The following is a 15,898-nucleotide window of genomic DNA, read 5'->3' on the forward strand; positions in this document are numbered from 1 at the left end:
CACATGGGCAGAAATTCCTCAGCGAGGCTCAAATCGCCTCGCCAGGGGCCGAGAAAACACTCGATTCTTATTGGCTGGCTGGCTGGTGGGAGGCTTTAAAAGTTAGATACAAATTTTTTCTTAAATTCAATCTGAGCTCATGATTTAACTCCTTCCTGCATCGTCTGTGAGTCAAGTTCATGAAACAAAGCAAAGTGAATGAGGGCGATTCAGAAAGGTTTCTGCTCGGTGATCAGTCAGGTGAAGTCAGGCTGCTAGTTTTATATCATCCGATGGGCCTAACAAGTTGGTTATATAACCACAGAGTCAGTCTGCCTTTCTCAAGTGTCGTGGCAGAGCGGGGTCCACAGGAGGTCACCGACTTTAGCTTGTTATCTTTGTCGTCACCCCGTCGGGCTGGTGGGCAGAAGATGTGAACACCTAAGCTTTAAATGCAATAACTCGAGAAGGAAGTCACCTAGGATTTTCAGATTGATACCATAGATGCATCTGCTAAAAACCTCAAGGTCAGAGGTCAGGTTTTCTAAAAGTCTTCTGAATGCACTAACTTGAGAACAAGGTGACGTAGGATTTTGAATCCTACCAGGGCTACCAGCCAGCCCACTCAGGCTGTGCAGGTAGTCCTGCTCCTCTGTGATGGCACATCCACATCCAAGTGTCATCAGAAGTAGGTTTGCTGTGTCTCTCAGCCCAGCAGCACAGGTATCATCTTCTTTGTGCAAGGAGGAACAAGAAGAGCAGTACTCAAGGTCCAGTAGTGACCTCTAACTCATGTGCATGCTTCTAAAACATCCAGGGTCCATCTATCTTCTGATTGATGGACCTTGAAGAGACAGGAGATAAAACAGCTTGTTTCATGGAGATGATGAATTAAGGAACTTAAAGATTTTTTTAAAATCTTTTTTTTTTATCGTGTTATTATGCAAAGCTGCTCTGATGCACTCCCACAATAAAAATACTAAACTCAAACTGAGCAGAATGGGTCGCCTTTAAAAACAAAATCAATTTATACTTGCACACTTTTAATTATGAGTTTTTTTTACAGTGGTGTCAGATCAGATTTAAGAGACTGTATGTCATGATCACTCTTCAGCAGTGACACTTCCCTTTTCTGTCCTCTTCTGAAGTTTATCGACAGGTTCACTGACAGTTTCTACGGCCCGAGTGAGACAGCGTGGTTCAGCCCTGCTAATATTTATCCAGACAGTGTGTGATAAAGCAGGTGCGGCGGGGTGGAGCGGGACAGTGACGGAGTTTTATTGATCGTAACAGGGCCACATGGTCTCAGGTGTGTCCCAGCAGGAAGTGACCTCCCTGTGGAGGGAGGGGGTGATGGTGGCCAGAGAAATCGGGGCCTTGACAGGTTAGATTGTCTAAACGAGCTGCTATGGTGATGCTGAGCGAGTCGTCACACTCATTCAGCAGTCATCCATGAGTCAGCCTTTCTGATCCCAACAGTTTTAATCTTCCCTGCATGAACAGAAACAGGCACATTCATCGTTACCACAGACGGTCACAGCTGGAGCAGGATCAGCAGGAAACCCTCCTGGAGAACAGTTAACAGCTGGAAAAGGTGACCAGGATTCAGGGAGGATTCAGGGTTACCTGAATTATGCTGCAATAGGTCTAAGGTGCTGGAAGATTCCCATGATGCACTGGGTGTTTCTTCTTCACTCACTATGTGTTAATAGACCTCTCTGCACTGAATCATACCTGTTATTAATCTCTGTCTCTCTTCCTTCTCTCACCCCTCCACCATGTTAGACACATGATATGGATGCTTCTAGATCATGAGGTGTTTCTCTCCTTCTGCATACTTTTCTCTTCTCATTATCCTGGTAAAAGTTCATCTTGGTTTCCTCCACCAAACAATTTTTTTTTCAGCGCTGTGTTGGCTCTTCTAGATTTTTTCGACTTCCTGTTCTTGAGTGTAATCCGTGGCTTGCACCTCGTTATAAACTCTTGATTGTAGACCTCGTTAATGACACCAGAGTAACACCTGAAAAAGAAGCTAAAGTTTTCTCTTCCTTTTTATCTGCTTCTCTTTTATAAAAAGCTTTTATGTGAGAAAAGTTAATAAAAGAAAAAACAGACACAAAGCCCACAGAGCTTCATGCTGTAAGCAGTTTCACAGTCTGTGGTCGATCCTTTTAGTTTATCCCTTTCTGTTGAAATCTGTATGGCTTGTAATTTTGTGCATAGCACAGGCAGGTTGACCTGCACGGTGATGACACCACCCTCGGCTTTCTCCACAGCTGCTGGATAAAATCCAGACTCAAAGCCATGAGTCAGTGCTTGATTGGGAAACCCTGGGATGATTTACTGAACCACCCTGATGATCCTGACAATGTTGTTGGGATGTGACAAGTCAGATAAGAAAAAGATATCCTGGGAATGCTGGACTGGATTCATGGTACAGGGTTTGGCTTCTGTGTATTGGGGCTATAAAAACGAGGTGTGCAGTATGGGGTCATGAGTGAGATTAGCTTCTCTGAATAAGTTGTGCAAAAGATTTCTTTCTTTAAAGGTTTCATACCGCTGCGTGCGTTTTATCTACAGTAATCTGTGCAGGTGTAAAACTCCCCTTTTTTTGGCTGCAGATATATTTTGTTTGGATAAACAACGTCTCTGAATATTACTTGTTCTAGAAAAATGTAAACATGTGATTCCTCCTTTGAAAGCTGTTCTCTAAAAGTGAAGAGTCCTGATGAAGGGTGTTTACTTGCTGGGAGGTGAGGAGCTTTACACAGTGGTGTAATGCAGAGGAATGCAAGCTGAGTTCAAGCTGCCCTCGAAGGGACGAGCTGAACTCTGAGGGGCAGAAAAAGAAAATGAGGGCTGTCTGCGTGGCGCTGATAACACAATCAGAAACTCAATGTCGTCAGAGATATGAGAGCTGAGAAACGAGAGCCAGGTCTGCTCCGTGTGTGGAACTGAGGACGACACAGATCATCCACAAGAGGGCAGCAAAGGCCCAGTTCACCCGAGTCCACTGCAGAGCATAAAGGCTCATTGTGTGACTGTTATTACACTTCATGACACAACACAAAGAAAAATGAAGCAAACAGGATGAAATTTTTATGATGCAGCAGAACTGAAGGTCAAACATCTGCCGGGTGCAGGAAAGGAGACAAGGGAAGGACAGAAGAGAAGATTACATTAAAAACAGAATGGAGACGGGAAAAGCAAAAGAAGCAGAGAAGACGGAAGGAAGGACAGAAAAATGTCCGACCCTTATTTAAGGTGCACTCTGAGATGGTGCTCAGGTATCTGCAGTGCCTCATCCGATCCTCTGTTTTGCTGACACTGGACTTAACCTCGTTAGCAGCTAATCCTCAGGGCCACATTAACAGCTTTAACACGGAGTCGCCACAGTGTGCTGCAGCTCAGAGCTGTAAACAAGCTCCAGAACCAAAACCAGGCCCTTACCAAACCACCTTTATCCAAACCAGAGACAAAAAAGGCAGTGAAACGTCCACGGCTCTGAGGACAAACGAGGCCTCTGACTTGTGGAATCAAACCTGTAAATTAGAGTTATTAACAGCTTTATTACAACAAGTCAGCGACAGAGATGGTACTGAACTTGACATGTTAGTCACCGTTGGACCTGGAAGCTTTTTCCCTGACGTAGATTCAGTCATATGGAGCAGGTGGGATTCTAATAACAGAGAAATAAATCAGTGGATCGTTTCATTAAAAACAGAACCTCAAAAGAAAGCTTTTTCATTTTCTGCCCCTTGTCTGTTCTATGCCCAAAACACCTCAACTAGGAGTCATTCAGGACGTGTCCCAGTCAGATGGTCAAGCCGCCTTAACTGGCTCCTTTCGATATAGAGGAGTAGCAGGTCTGCACCTCCTCAGCCCTCTAAGCCCAGAGGAAGCTTGTTTCTCGTGGCCATAGGTGAGGCAGGAACATAGACTGATCATCCCCAGTCCCATCAGCACTTCGGGCTCTTTGTTGCTCAGTGAGCTCTTCCTTAGCAAAGAGTGACTGACTAGGGGTCGGCTGTTGCCATTTGCACAGAGGGGATGTTCTTGGTCGGGGATAATGTTTACATCGATGGTACCCAAGGTTTCCATCGGAAGATTGTTTTTCAGTTATTTATTTGGTGTCCGATTGCTGGATAGATCTGAACTTTATTGATAAACCATTGTGGTTTGGTTTGAGGACTGTGGTTCCCTTCATGGTTCAGCTTCTGAAAGTGTAACCTGATTCCATGTCTTGCCCTGCTCTGCCTTTCATCGGCTTAGTAATCTTGTTAGCAGAGTTCCTGCGTAATCCTCCCACAGTGTTCAGATCCCTGCAGGTCTACACGGCTTATTCCCCGCAGCTCTGTGGGATGCTGCTGGACCCCAACTGAGCAACTCAGGTAGGACAAGAGACGCCCAACACTTTGACCACTGACACCTCCATGGATGCTGCGTAGCTTTGAGAACAATGAAATAAAGTCGATTAGGTGCCTTGTTTCGCTTACAGTTCAGGTGCATGCCCTGGTTTCGAATGGTAGTAGCTGGTGATTTGTACTCTTTAAATTTGTTTATACTTATAGTTCAATTTGAGCTTCCTGAACCAACGAATCAGGGCAGGAGACACAAGGCTGAACCATAACTATTGTTTTCTTCTTGGTCTGTGGTTTTATCAGGTTGTCCTGTAAATTTGATAAACTTGATTGCTGCTGATGCCGTGAACTTCTGCTAACACACACTCATTTGTTTGATATTGATCCCCAGTTTTGGGTCTTGTGGAGGTCTAACTGAGGCAGAGATTAATTAAACGTGGTTTCTGTTGAATTTTCAAAAGATGTTTTTCTTTTTTAACATTTTAGCATAAGCATCAACAGGAGAGCTCCCAAAGTCGCAAAATTGAACCGGGTGAGGGGTATATTTAAGTAACTTTGAGCTCATGAAGTCAAAATGGTTTAAAACTCCGAGTTATGTCTGCTGTAAACTCACCAGAGGTGCTCTTCTGTGAGTTTTTCTTTACCTGAACTGAAGCTGGAGGGTGTTGGTGACTCTGAAATCCTTTGAGAGCAATTTGTAATTTGGGATGACAGAGTTAAAACTGACTTAACACAAATAATGAGCTGCAGTGTGTGGAAACAAAAATCGAATCTTTTAGTAAAAAGTGGCACTACACTAATTTTAAAATCCAAAAAATCAGCCTATATTAAAAATATACTTATGTGAAAGTATTAATTAACCCAAAATATAAAGTGCAAAAGTAAAAATATCATTTATGCACTAATTCAATGTGTAAGTGTTCTGTTTTTAAATATTACACTCCTGAAATATAATAATATCTCTTTATATGGTTCGTTGGTTAAGTTTACGGTTTGTGTAACGCATCATTATGCAACAAAAGGTAGAATATTTACCTCATAAATAAGGAGGTGATGATGCATAAAGAAGCATAAAATGAAAGTAACTTAAAAAATATACTTAGTTACTTTACAGGATGAAAACAATGGTCCAGATTAGTTTTGATAAATCTGGTTTAACCTGAGGGTTCGATCAGTTAGGAAGCTCTCTCTTTTGGCAGTTATCTGAAAGTCTAAAAAGAATAACCAGTCAATTCGAAAAGCTCTACTGCTTTCCTAAACCAGCTGATTCGCTCACCTGGCGAAAGAGCCAACTAGCTTAGCAGCTACTTTATAGACAAAAACAAAAAGTGAGAGAGACACAGACACCATGAAGACACAGACAGATGAATCCTTAAGTTTTACTTTTTAAAGCTAGACTTGCGTATATTTAAAAAAAAAAAAAAAAGGTGAGTCTGTGATGTTATCTGCTAATACAACCCGGCTTGATTAGCTTTGCGACGGTAATCAAGATGCTAATTGTAGCATATGAAACCAGGCTAGCTAACCTAGCTAAATATATTAAAACTAAATATAAATATAAAAAATAAACAGCTGATTCTTTAGTGTGACTTAGTCCAACTAAACACTGAAAAAGACATTTTTAGTCGACCAACCTTTAAACTCCAGAAAAACAAAGAGACTTCAGGCTGTTAGATGAGTCCATTATTTCAATGCACGCAACATACTTTCACATTGCTGCGCCTTGATCCTGATGCCAGGTCGTCATGAGTCAGTCGGTGGTTTTTGTGGGACAGCCCTAAAATGGTAACATCTGTACCCTAAAAACACATTGCATAATGCTAACGTTGCATTTTATCACAATAATCATGCAGCTTTACCAGTTAACGCGTCAACTTTGTTCTGTGGTTGAAAACAAGCCAGATAGAGACTAATAACGTAAACACAATATACTTCAGTGTTAAATTTATGGTAATGTTGTTGTATTTCATTATCAAATGCAGTGTTTTAGAATATAAATATAACATGTTCACATCTTTCCATGTTGGCTTTCCTTTTTTAGAACTGGAAAAAAGGAAAACTGACTAACAAATTAGTCAGCTTCCCAACTGGTTAATTGGCACATACCCCAATTAGAAAGTAAAAGTGCCAAACTGGAGACCAGTGTAAATGAACGTATGGCTGCAGTGAAAAGCCGTTTTGTGCTGCCAGGCCTCCTGTGGAGGATTAGGGTCAGCATCGGTCTGATCTAATTCGGACTGACACTCAGCCAGACATGATCTAAACACCATTAAGTGCAGCGGGAAGCTAATTGTGTTTGGTTTCCATGTGTCCTCATATCCACAGGCGTTTCCGTAGTGATTGTAAACACAGAGCCTGCCCTGACATGAAGAAGACGATAATATTTAGTAATAGGTTCACACTGTAATGGCTGACAGTGTCTGTTCTTCTTCTTTGAGGATGTTGAGCTGGGTGGTCAAAGTTGTTCCCCAGCCGCCTGAGCCCAAAAAATCAGAAGAACAGAAGGATGCTGCCCCGCCCCCTGCTCCTGCCCCGCCCCCTGCAGCTGCTCCGCCTCCAGTTACTGTAAGCTTTGCCCAACTAAAAAATGTTTTATTGTGTCATGTTTACGGAGCATTGTGAGGCAGAATGGGTTGTTTGCCTTAATAACTCAAATTTTTGTGCTGTTCTGGAAACCACAAGTCTGTGTGGTACCGCCACACTTTAACAAAAACACATGTTATTAACAATGTCTAATATTAAACTGAAACAACAATGTTGGTGATTGGCGGAGGTTACCGTTACTATGGAAATGTTGAGACCCATTATTTGAACCTGAAACTCATCATCAAAATCAAATATTTTTTTTAATAATCTTGATTCAGCTTGGAGCTAATTGGCTTGTTTCAAGGCTTAAAACTCTTTTTTCTGAAACTGATCAGAGAAAATGAACAGGAAATTCACTACGGTCACTGTCAAATCCATATGGACTATCATGATTCTGTAAACTATGGTGTTGAAGTGTGTGTGCTAAATGTCCATCATGATACTAATACTTTTATCCAGAAGTAGTATTTGCACTGTTACTTTTTATGCATTATTTTAGTTAAATATATATAAGATGACTTTGTGTGTTAAACAGGAGAAGAAAGTGAAGTTTCAAGATGAAGTCAAAAGTGAAAGTAAGATCATTCACATGCAAATCGTTTAACTTTGTGTAGCTCAGTCGGCATCTTTGTTTTTTAAAAATATTAAACATATATCAATGTTTGACTGACAGCACCAAAAGCTGAAAAACCAATGCAGGAACCTCAGACAGGAGCGGAGAATGGGTAAGTTATAACCTGCAAATATACCACACAAGACACAATGTTTAAACTTAAACACAATGTTAAACCTAAACTATACAAAAGGAGCCAGCAGTGCAGCTCATATTTTCCTCCTTATTTCCTGAAACCTTTCCTCATAGTTGCATAAAAATTAGTTGTTATTTATACGCAAGTTACAACTGTATTTCCAGCAAATCCCAACACACACTGGTTTTATTTATAAGGACAAATATTTTTCCAAATGAGTTTATTTGTTTGGAAAAGTACACATGAACAGTATTATAACAAACATTATGGTACAACTGATAAATATACAACTCTGAGTTCCCAGTTCAAGCTATGGCTGATAGCTACATTAGCCTAAACTGCTGCTAAATTAGCTGAAATCTAATGCTAACCTAGTCCTTCAAAGATAACTGAAAAACTAATTTTCCTCTGAATTTTCTTAATACTTCTATAGAAAAAATAGCTGGATATTTATGACATTTTATAAAATGTTTTTTTTATTGTTTTTATTTTTATTATTATTTTTCAGTAAAACCTAACTTAAAGGTTTTATTAATCCTAAAACCTAATATTATACAGATTTACTAATGAGTACTAATAGCTCTAAAATTCCTGTTTCATTCAGCTGTTAGACTTTATTAACAGTTACCGTATTTTTCGGCCTATAAGGCGCACTTAAAATCCTTTAATTTTCTCAAAAATCAACAGTGCCCCTTATAATCCGGTGCGCCTTATATAAGAATTCTGGTTGTGCTTACTGACCTCGAACTGATTTTATGTGCTACACGGCACTCAAAAATCTTTCAAAAAAATGTTTTAGTACGACTTTGGTAAGCTATGAAGCCGCACCGCTTGATGGATTGTTGGAGCATTACGGCTGCCATAGTCAGGAGCCTCGCAGAGTAATCTGGATCCAAAACTCCGTCCGCTTCAGGTCCCAAAGTCAAACGAACACTGCAGCATCACTGAGAGTTACAAACTGTCTAAATTCTTTCATCTGTAATAAAATGATCAGCGTTGCTGCTTTACCAGGTGTAACAATTAAGTTTAAAATCCAGGCATCCATGAAAACAGGATTTATTAAATTTAACAGAGTTAGAAGTTAGCAGGAAGTTAGCTCGCTAGCTTCCACCTGAGCATGATATAGCATGTTCTGACTGAGAGATTTCTGAAACAATTCAAACGTACAGCTCTGCTATCACTTCCAACATAAATGAAGACAGAAAACTAAACAGTAGTGACATTTGTAGGGTTACTGAAGTTGGGCTAGCTGGTATATAATGATGTGCTACGTGGTGGCTAGCGGCACAGCTATGTTAGCATAACATAAACACCGTGAAGCTGGTGGATAAACACTAACTTTTTTCCATTCAGTAAAAGTTAACGTGAGGGTTCCCGATCATTAGGGACAAATGCCAAACTTCAGTCAGGAGAACAACTGAGATAATCCATCCACAATACGAGTTAGTCTTTAATATACTGCAATAACATGGGAATAGAGCAGCTGTGAGAGAATTCAATATTAATGAATCATTGGTACAGAAGTGGAGGAAGCAAGAAGAACTAGTTGAGTAAAGTGTTTTGTTTTGCTCCTTATAATCCGGTGTGCCTTATGGTCCAAAAATACAGTACTACACGATGGAAACATGATGTTAATGATGGATTCTTCACTGTGAATGTCTCATAGTTTAATTTTATCTGTGATAATACTCCCCTGGAGAATGCACCATTAGCTTGCTAAGAGACTTTTCCCTTCTTAATGATTTTAGTACCTTTTTTCTTACCTCTGACTCCAGTGAGGGAAGTAACCAGGGACATTTTCCTTGTACACACTAAAGATTAAATATCTCTTTATGTTTTTCAGCCTTTAAACAATCTGCATAATTTCAGTAGCATTTTTGATTTTGAGCCCTGATTATATTTCGGTTCAGTGTTACTTTAGAAGGGAAAAAAAATCTTTGCTTTGTTCCAGGAGAGTGAATAAAAAGCCTGAATTTAAACGTTTACATCCTCAGCCCAGCAGCTGGGTCTCAGAGCGGCATGCTGACGTGGATCAGCGGCGCTTTGCCTCAACCCGCAGTCTCACCGAAAATGAGCCGAGCAAACTCCACTGCCAAGGTGAGGTCCTGATAAACGACCCTGGGTCTGACGCAGAGTCAGACTCAAGCTACATTTTTCAAAAAGATAAGTCTGTGAGGTTTCATAAACATCAGATGAAATCTCTGTTGGTTTACAAGGTGGCAGTCCTGATTTTAGCCCTTAGTCAGTTTTTCAGTTTTTCAGATTTAGATTTTCAAAAAACAGAAAATTGATCGCAGCTTACACACACAGAGCCACTAGTCACAAACACTGTTGCATGTCAAGGTAGAGATCGACAACAATGAGGTCAATAAATAAATAAATACATTAAAAGTAAGATAAAAACTAGAATACAAGGAGAAATGTCTAAAAATGATCAACTACATAATCATTTTCTTTGTTATTGACACATTTAACTCCAGATAGTTATCATCACACCACTTTACAAATTCAGGTAAAACGGGATCACAGTGCTCTGTTCTCATAAGACGTCCTGCAGATGTCGGTGTACATAATAAAAAGAAGATGTGCCAGAACAAAGCCCTGAGGTGAACCAGAGCTTCACACAATCCCACTGGACATTTGTCCGTTAACAAGGACCTGGACAGACTCGCGCTCTCGCACAAATATGAGGCTGCATCTTGTTAAAAGCAGAGGAGAAATCAGCAAACGGAAGTCTTGCATAATAATGATACTTTTTAAAATCTCACTAGTGGTTTAAGTGTGCTGTGAACCTTCCAGAACATAAACTGTTCCTTCTTTTAATAATAGGAGTCACAAAAAGACAAAAATAAACAGAAGCAGAGACACAAAGAGACCACTTACAGTCAGAAACTGATCTCTTTGCCCATTTCTTCTGCTGACTTATATTCTCCAAGCATGATCGACTCTTCTAGTGTCCAGACCTGACCTGACCCTGAATGCTCACTATCTTTATAATTGGCTAACAATCTCACCATAACAGTTTCCCAGGATTATACCTGTAGTCCTTCCTGAAAGCTTCATCTGAACCCCACACCTGCTTGATGTCTCTCTGAAAGCGCTCGTAGGGCCAGTTTGAGAAGTTAGTTTGTGATTCAGAAAACGCTGATGTTTTTACGAGTCTTGGTCTGATCGATTTGAACATCTGCTGCAGCTGGATCCAGCAGTTCTTTCAGGTCCAGCTCTTTTATTGTTCTCATAGTGTTTCCTTCTCTTTTCACTCATGCTGCCTACTCACAGGAGGAAGTTGAACCAGCCAGGTAAACAGCTGTGTGTGAAACAGCTCTGTGTTCAGTCTCGTGATATTTGTGTAGAAGCCGGAAACGTCAGAACTGTTAGACTCAGTAATGGACTTTGCATTTTCTGCCCTGACAGTAAACCCGAAGACGAGTGAGTAACCACCATAATAAAAACTAAATACTAATCTGATTCATAAGCCGATCAGCAGGCATATTGCCAAATAGTGAGCAGCTTGAAAAGCCTATCAATGAGCGGAATGCCAAATAGTGAGCAGCTTATCAAAGGCAGGATGCCAGAGATCGAGATTCTTTACGAAAAGCACCAATAGATCAGATGCCAGATAGCGAGCTCCTGTTTAATCCTTCATTAAGCTTCGCTGGATCTTCTGCAGCGCCTCCTAGTGTCCCGTAAAATCCCTCTCACAGTTATTAATGCATGTTTCTTCCTTAGCAAAGGGATGATTGCCTGGATATCTCAGGGTCTGGAGAAGGTTGTTCCTCAGCCTGAGTTGAAGAGCAAAGAGCCGCCCACAGCTGAGCAGCCGGCAGAGGTACGCCAGCACTGACTGATGGACTCCAGCAGCTTCATCTGAAAGCTGTTCATGTCTCGGCCAAGTTACTCCTGGCCAGTCCTTAATTGCACCTAAGCAGTCAGCATATTTTGAAGGTCTCACTGTTGTTGTAAATAGTGTTTGTTTTAAGTATCTGACCAAACCCGGCCATCGACTGTCAGCTAAAGTTATTAAAGCTAATTTACATCTCTGATTTCAATTTTATTTTAAACAAAAACACACATCTGACTCTGGAGTGTTTAGATCATTAATAGTTCTTTTTTTAAAAGTTCTGCTAAAGTCCAACATCCACCACAATCATTTAAAGAAATCCTGAACACAATCTGAAACCCCAACAGTGTGTGGAAAGCTAAAAGTAATCTTAAACATTGGGAAATCATTGATTACAGATTCTGCAGTGTTTCCATCTCCATGATCATATTTTTAGCTTTTACCAAAAATATTCCTGCCTTGGTTACATGCTTGTTTCTCCTCAGGTGCGTCAGGCTGCACCTGCTCCAGGTGAGAACAGACCTGAATATGTTTGCAGACACGGACTGGATTTTAGCTGCTGCTCAGTCAATCATCACTTTCCTTGTCTTTCAGCTGCAGAGCCTCCGGTTACTGTGGTGGAGGTGAAACTGGACCGAGATGACAAAACTGAAAACAAGCCACCGAGGTCAGCGTCCTGTTTTACAACATTATCTTTCCTTTAAATAAGCGTCTGTGTTTTATTAAGATGCAGGGGCGGACAGAACTATTTATACATTAGATCAGCGGTCCCCAACCCCCGGGCCATTTGGTACCGGGCCACTAGGGCTGAGGCTCAGGTGTGAAATTCATGGTTTTCAAGATTTTTATCGTTTTTTAATTTTATTTTTTAAATGTCTTTATTGTTAACTCTGTTTCCCCAGGTCTTTTCCTTGTGTTATGAATAAATCTTCTTTTTTGTGGTACTGGTTCTGGTTTTATTTTGTTGTATTTATCTTTGACACCTTAAAGGCCGGTCCGTGAAAATATTGTCTGGCATAAAAGGTTGTGGACCGCTGCATCAGATGTTAGAGGTGAGAGATGGATGGGTAAATGAGACTCAGGTGAAGATAATTAAGCAAAACAAGAAGTAAAACTTGAGATAGACAGAGGAGAAAATGAGACAAACAAGACATAAACAGAAGGTTAACACAAAGAAACAGAACTCAGCCACCTCACAGGAGCTAACTGTTCATGTGATATTTCAATCTGCCTGTGTTCTTACTCACAGCATGATAGACTGGATCAAACAGGGCATCGAGAAGGTGGTTCCTCAGCCAGAGATCCATGTTCGCTCAAAAACGGAGGCTGAAGCTCCAGCTCAAGGTATCTTTACTTCTCATTCAGCCACAAATCATCATTATAGACCTATTTAGCTCAGAGATTTTCTTTCATGTTGTGGTGGTAAATGTTTGATTTGAACTGCTTTGCTTGGTTGAGCTCACCTGAAACATCATGTTCTGCTGACAGCTGGAGAAAAGAGAGTACTTATTCTTTCTAAAACAAACATTTGGACATTTAATCACCTTCGACTGGCTGTACTTTTGTGATATTTGGTCCTGGTTGAAAACACAGAGGTCAGCATAGTTGTAGATAACCTTCACAAAAACCAATAGAATCAGCATTTTATGGAAATACATGTTTAGATATTATTCAGCAAGAAAATCTTTACGAACTGATGACAGCTTTCTGATTTTTTTTTAACTATAAATGCAGTTGCTAACAGCAGTGTAAGCTGCGTCCAACATCTGTAATTCTACTTAGCCTCTTTCTGCCAGATGCCTTTTCTTGGACATGTAAAACTTTAGGATTCAGTGGTGCCGTTTTGTAAAATTGTGCTAATATGATTTGCTCCTCCCCTTTTAAACAGCTGAAGCTCCGCCTCCAGCTCCTCCACCTGTCCCCAAACCAGCCCCAGAGACCGAGAAGTGAGTCAAACCTTTGTCACAGTGTTGTGTCCTGTTTTAAAGTCTTTAAAAGGGAATCAGGCCCTGCGGAATGATCTATTTTACTCTAAATTGGACCATAATTTACAAAATGAGCATCATGTTTCATTCGGTAAGATTTAAAACTAGTGATTGAGACCATAAACTCACCGGAAGGTGTTACTTAGCTCAGAGATCAGGTGAGCAGGAAGTACATTTTCTCACAGCCTTCTACAAAATCATGCCAGAGGAGTCGCCCCCTGCTGGTTATTAGGAAGAATGCAGGTTTAAGGCAGCTTTGCTTGATTTTTCAAAGCTGGAAGCTCAGGTCTCTCCTACTTTTGTCCTCACAGGTCCACCAAGGAAGCCGAGGAGCCACCAAAGTAAGTGGAAACATGTTTATGTTGAGATAGAAAAGTATTTTGTCCTTGTTAGCAGGGAAGCTAGCGTTAGTCCAGACAGAAGAAAAGCAGTTCAGCGTCAGGTTTGGTCCTGAAAACCAAACAAACCATACCTCCATGATTCTATGCGGATGTTGACTGTAGTCAACTCTTCTTGTTGTTCTTCCAGCATGATGGGCTGGATCGTCAATGGGATCGGTCGCATGTTGCCTCAGCCCGTGCAGAAGTCGGTGAGTTGCTGTTACACGACGCTCAGCTCTCGCAAACATGCCATAAAATTCCAGTTAGGTCAGGTGACCTGAAGGTGTCATCTGTTTCCTTCATACAGGATGCAGGAAATGACGAGGTGCAGACCAGTAAGTACAACAACAAACCAACATCAGAGTTGCATCACACTCAGTTGTGAGTTTATTAGTGGCCAATTGTACGATGAGCAGCTTGGACAGAAAATACTGAGATACAGATAATTTACATCCATCCATCCCAAAGGGAACAATACAACAGGAAACGCAGCTCGATGATCCGATATAAATGCACGTGAAAAGGAGACTTTTTATATGCTGTAGCTTGTTTTGAGCAGCCACCACTGACACATGAAGATCCCAATATAGACTTTCTGAAGTTGGCTGAAAGTTGGTTATAGAAATCATGCTGACTGAAAACCTGGTTCATCCTTACACTGTGACTCTTGGAGTGGGTGTAAAATGCATTTGGTTGTTTGGATGCCTTCATTAAATATACTAAAGTTCTATATAAAAACATTTACTGATTTAATAGAAGTGAGGTGGGAAATTTCTCGCGTTTCATTGTTACAACCAAACTTTTCGATGACAAACACCCTAAACCGAGCTACAGATTTAAGTCAATTAAAAAGTAATTTTCTTACTACATCTATTTTTTTAGAAGACCCCATTTATATTATTCTGTGACACGTGCACTGGCGAATTGATTGATTGGTTAGTGGTAGGTCAGGGGTTGGTGTCAGTGATGAGGCAGACTGTAACTGGGCTGCTCTTCTCCTTCTGTTTCAGGGGGGAAAGGCGGACAGAGCCCCTTAAAATAAAAGGAGAAGGAAGAGCGGGACAGAGTCGCTCACACTGACACTGACAGCAGCAGACACTTTAACTGACTGACGGACACTCAGAGCTGTTTGCGCACAGCTACGGCAAGATTCAGTCCTGTAGCGCTCACAAAGCTGCACTGCTTTTGTTTTGCACAGCCATCGTGCGGAACTTAAACTTAGAAAAGGGGCACAATTGTATGATTTTATTCAAGGGGACTCATTCTGCTTCTGCTCCCTGTTTTGATTGTTTGACTCTAACAGAGTAGCTTTGCATGATTCAAAGTCCAAAATAATCCTTTGTCTCACACCGGGTCGTTGTTCATTCACAAAGTTCTTTCTTTGTCTAAAACATTATGTTAGCTCCTCCCCCTTTCTTATGATAAGCTGCCCTTTATAAGGTGGGCGGGGCATCCGTGTCTGAGATGACCATATTAGGGTTAATCTCACTCTTTGCCCATGTTTAATATGAACTTCCACCATCTGAACAGGAGATATTTGAAGGAAAACAAACAAAAAGCAGAATATGTCCCCTTTAATGAACACCAGTTATGATTAGGAAGTCTTTATTGCTATGCTCTGTTTAAAGTCCAAGCCTTTGGTGCCCCTTCATACTGGGAACTCTGGATTGCTGGTAGTCCACGTCAACTGCTTGCTTGGTAAAGGGGACCAGTTGTTCTCATTTCCAGCTCTTTAATCTTTTAATCCTGGAACTTAACCAGAGTAACTTGGCAAGATTCTCAGGTGAAAATAATTCTTATTTATCGTATATTGCCCCTTTATGTAGTTTCCTGTCTGAAACTAGCTGCTTTAGCTCCCGTCTCTTCAAGGTACCCATCTCTAAAAGCCCAATGCCTTCTGATTGCCTGACTTATGGAAGCCTACAGAGGGGCAGCACCTTGTGTTTTTGAGATGTACTGCCTGTACGTCATGAGGGTGCTGTTCCTGTAGCAAGTGACTTCTGCGTAGTCTTTGAAA

General features: G+C 41.0%; 1 protein-coding gene across 6 annotated transcripts in view; it reads left to right on the plus strand.

The window, feature by feature from the left end:
• Positions 1-4,185: 4,185 nt before the first annotated feature.
• Positions 4,186-15,898, plus strand: part of cngb1a (cyclic nucleotide gated channel subunit beta 1a) — a 36,928-nt gene continuing 25,215 nt past the window's right edge. For 2 of the 6 annotated variants that reach the window (XM_012923129.5, XM_076885520.1), the window contains exons 1-15: positions 4,192-4,370; positions 6,779-6,905; positions 7,462-7,501; positions 7,600-7,651; positions 9,670-9,772; positions 10,955-10,974; positions 11,090-11,104; positions 11,405-11,504; positions 12,002-12,026; positions 12,111-12,183; positions 12,766-12,860; positions 13,405-13,462; positions 13,813-13,842; positions 14,030-14,090; positions 14,189-14,216. In XM_012923129.5, coding sequence (XP_012778583.3) covers positions 6,780-6,905; positions 7,462-7,501; positions 7,600-7,651; positions 9,670-9,772; positions 10,955-10,974; positions 11,090-11,104; positions 11,405-11,504; positions 12,002-12,026; positions 12,111-12,183; positions 12,766-12,860; positions 13,405-13,462; positions 13,813-13,842; positions 14,030-14,090; positions 14,189-14,216 — 826 coding nt within the window. In that variant the 5' untranslated portion in view covers positions 4,192-4,370; position 6,779. Of the gene's footprint in view, positions 4,371-6,778; positions 6,906-7,461; positions 7,502-7,599; positions 7,652-9,669; positions 9,773-10,954; positions 10,975-11,089; positions 11,105-11,404; positions 11,505-12,001; positions 12,027-12,110; positions 12,184-12,765; positions 12,861-13,404; positions 13,463-13,812; positions 13,843-14,029; positions 14,091-14,188; positions 14,217-15,898 lie in introns of all 6 variants that reach the window. The other 4 variants (XM_012923133.5, XM_076885559.1, XM_012923130.5 and 1 more) reach the window with 3 other exon arrangements.

This window comes from Maylandia zebra, linkage group LG1 (assembly GCF_041146795.1).
Source record: "Maylandia zebra isolate NMK-2024a linkage group LG1, Mzebra_GT3a, whole genome shotgun sequence".
Classification (NCBI taxonomy): domain Eukaryota; kingdom Metazoa; phylum Chordata; class Actinopteri; order Cichliformes; family Cichlidae; genus Maylandia; species Maylandia zebra.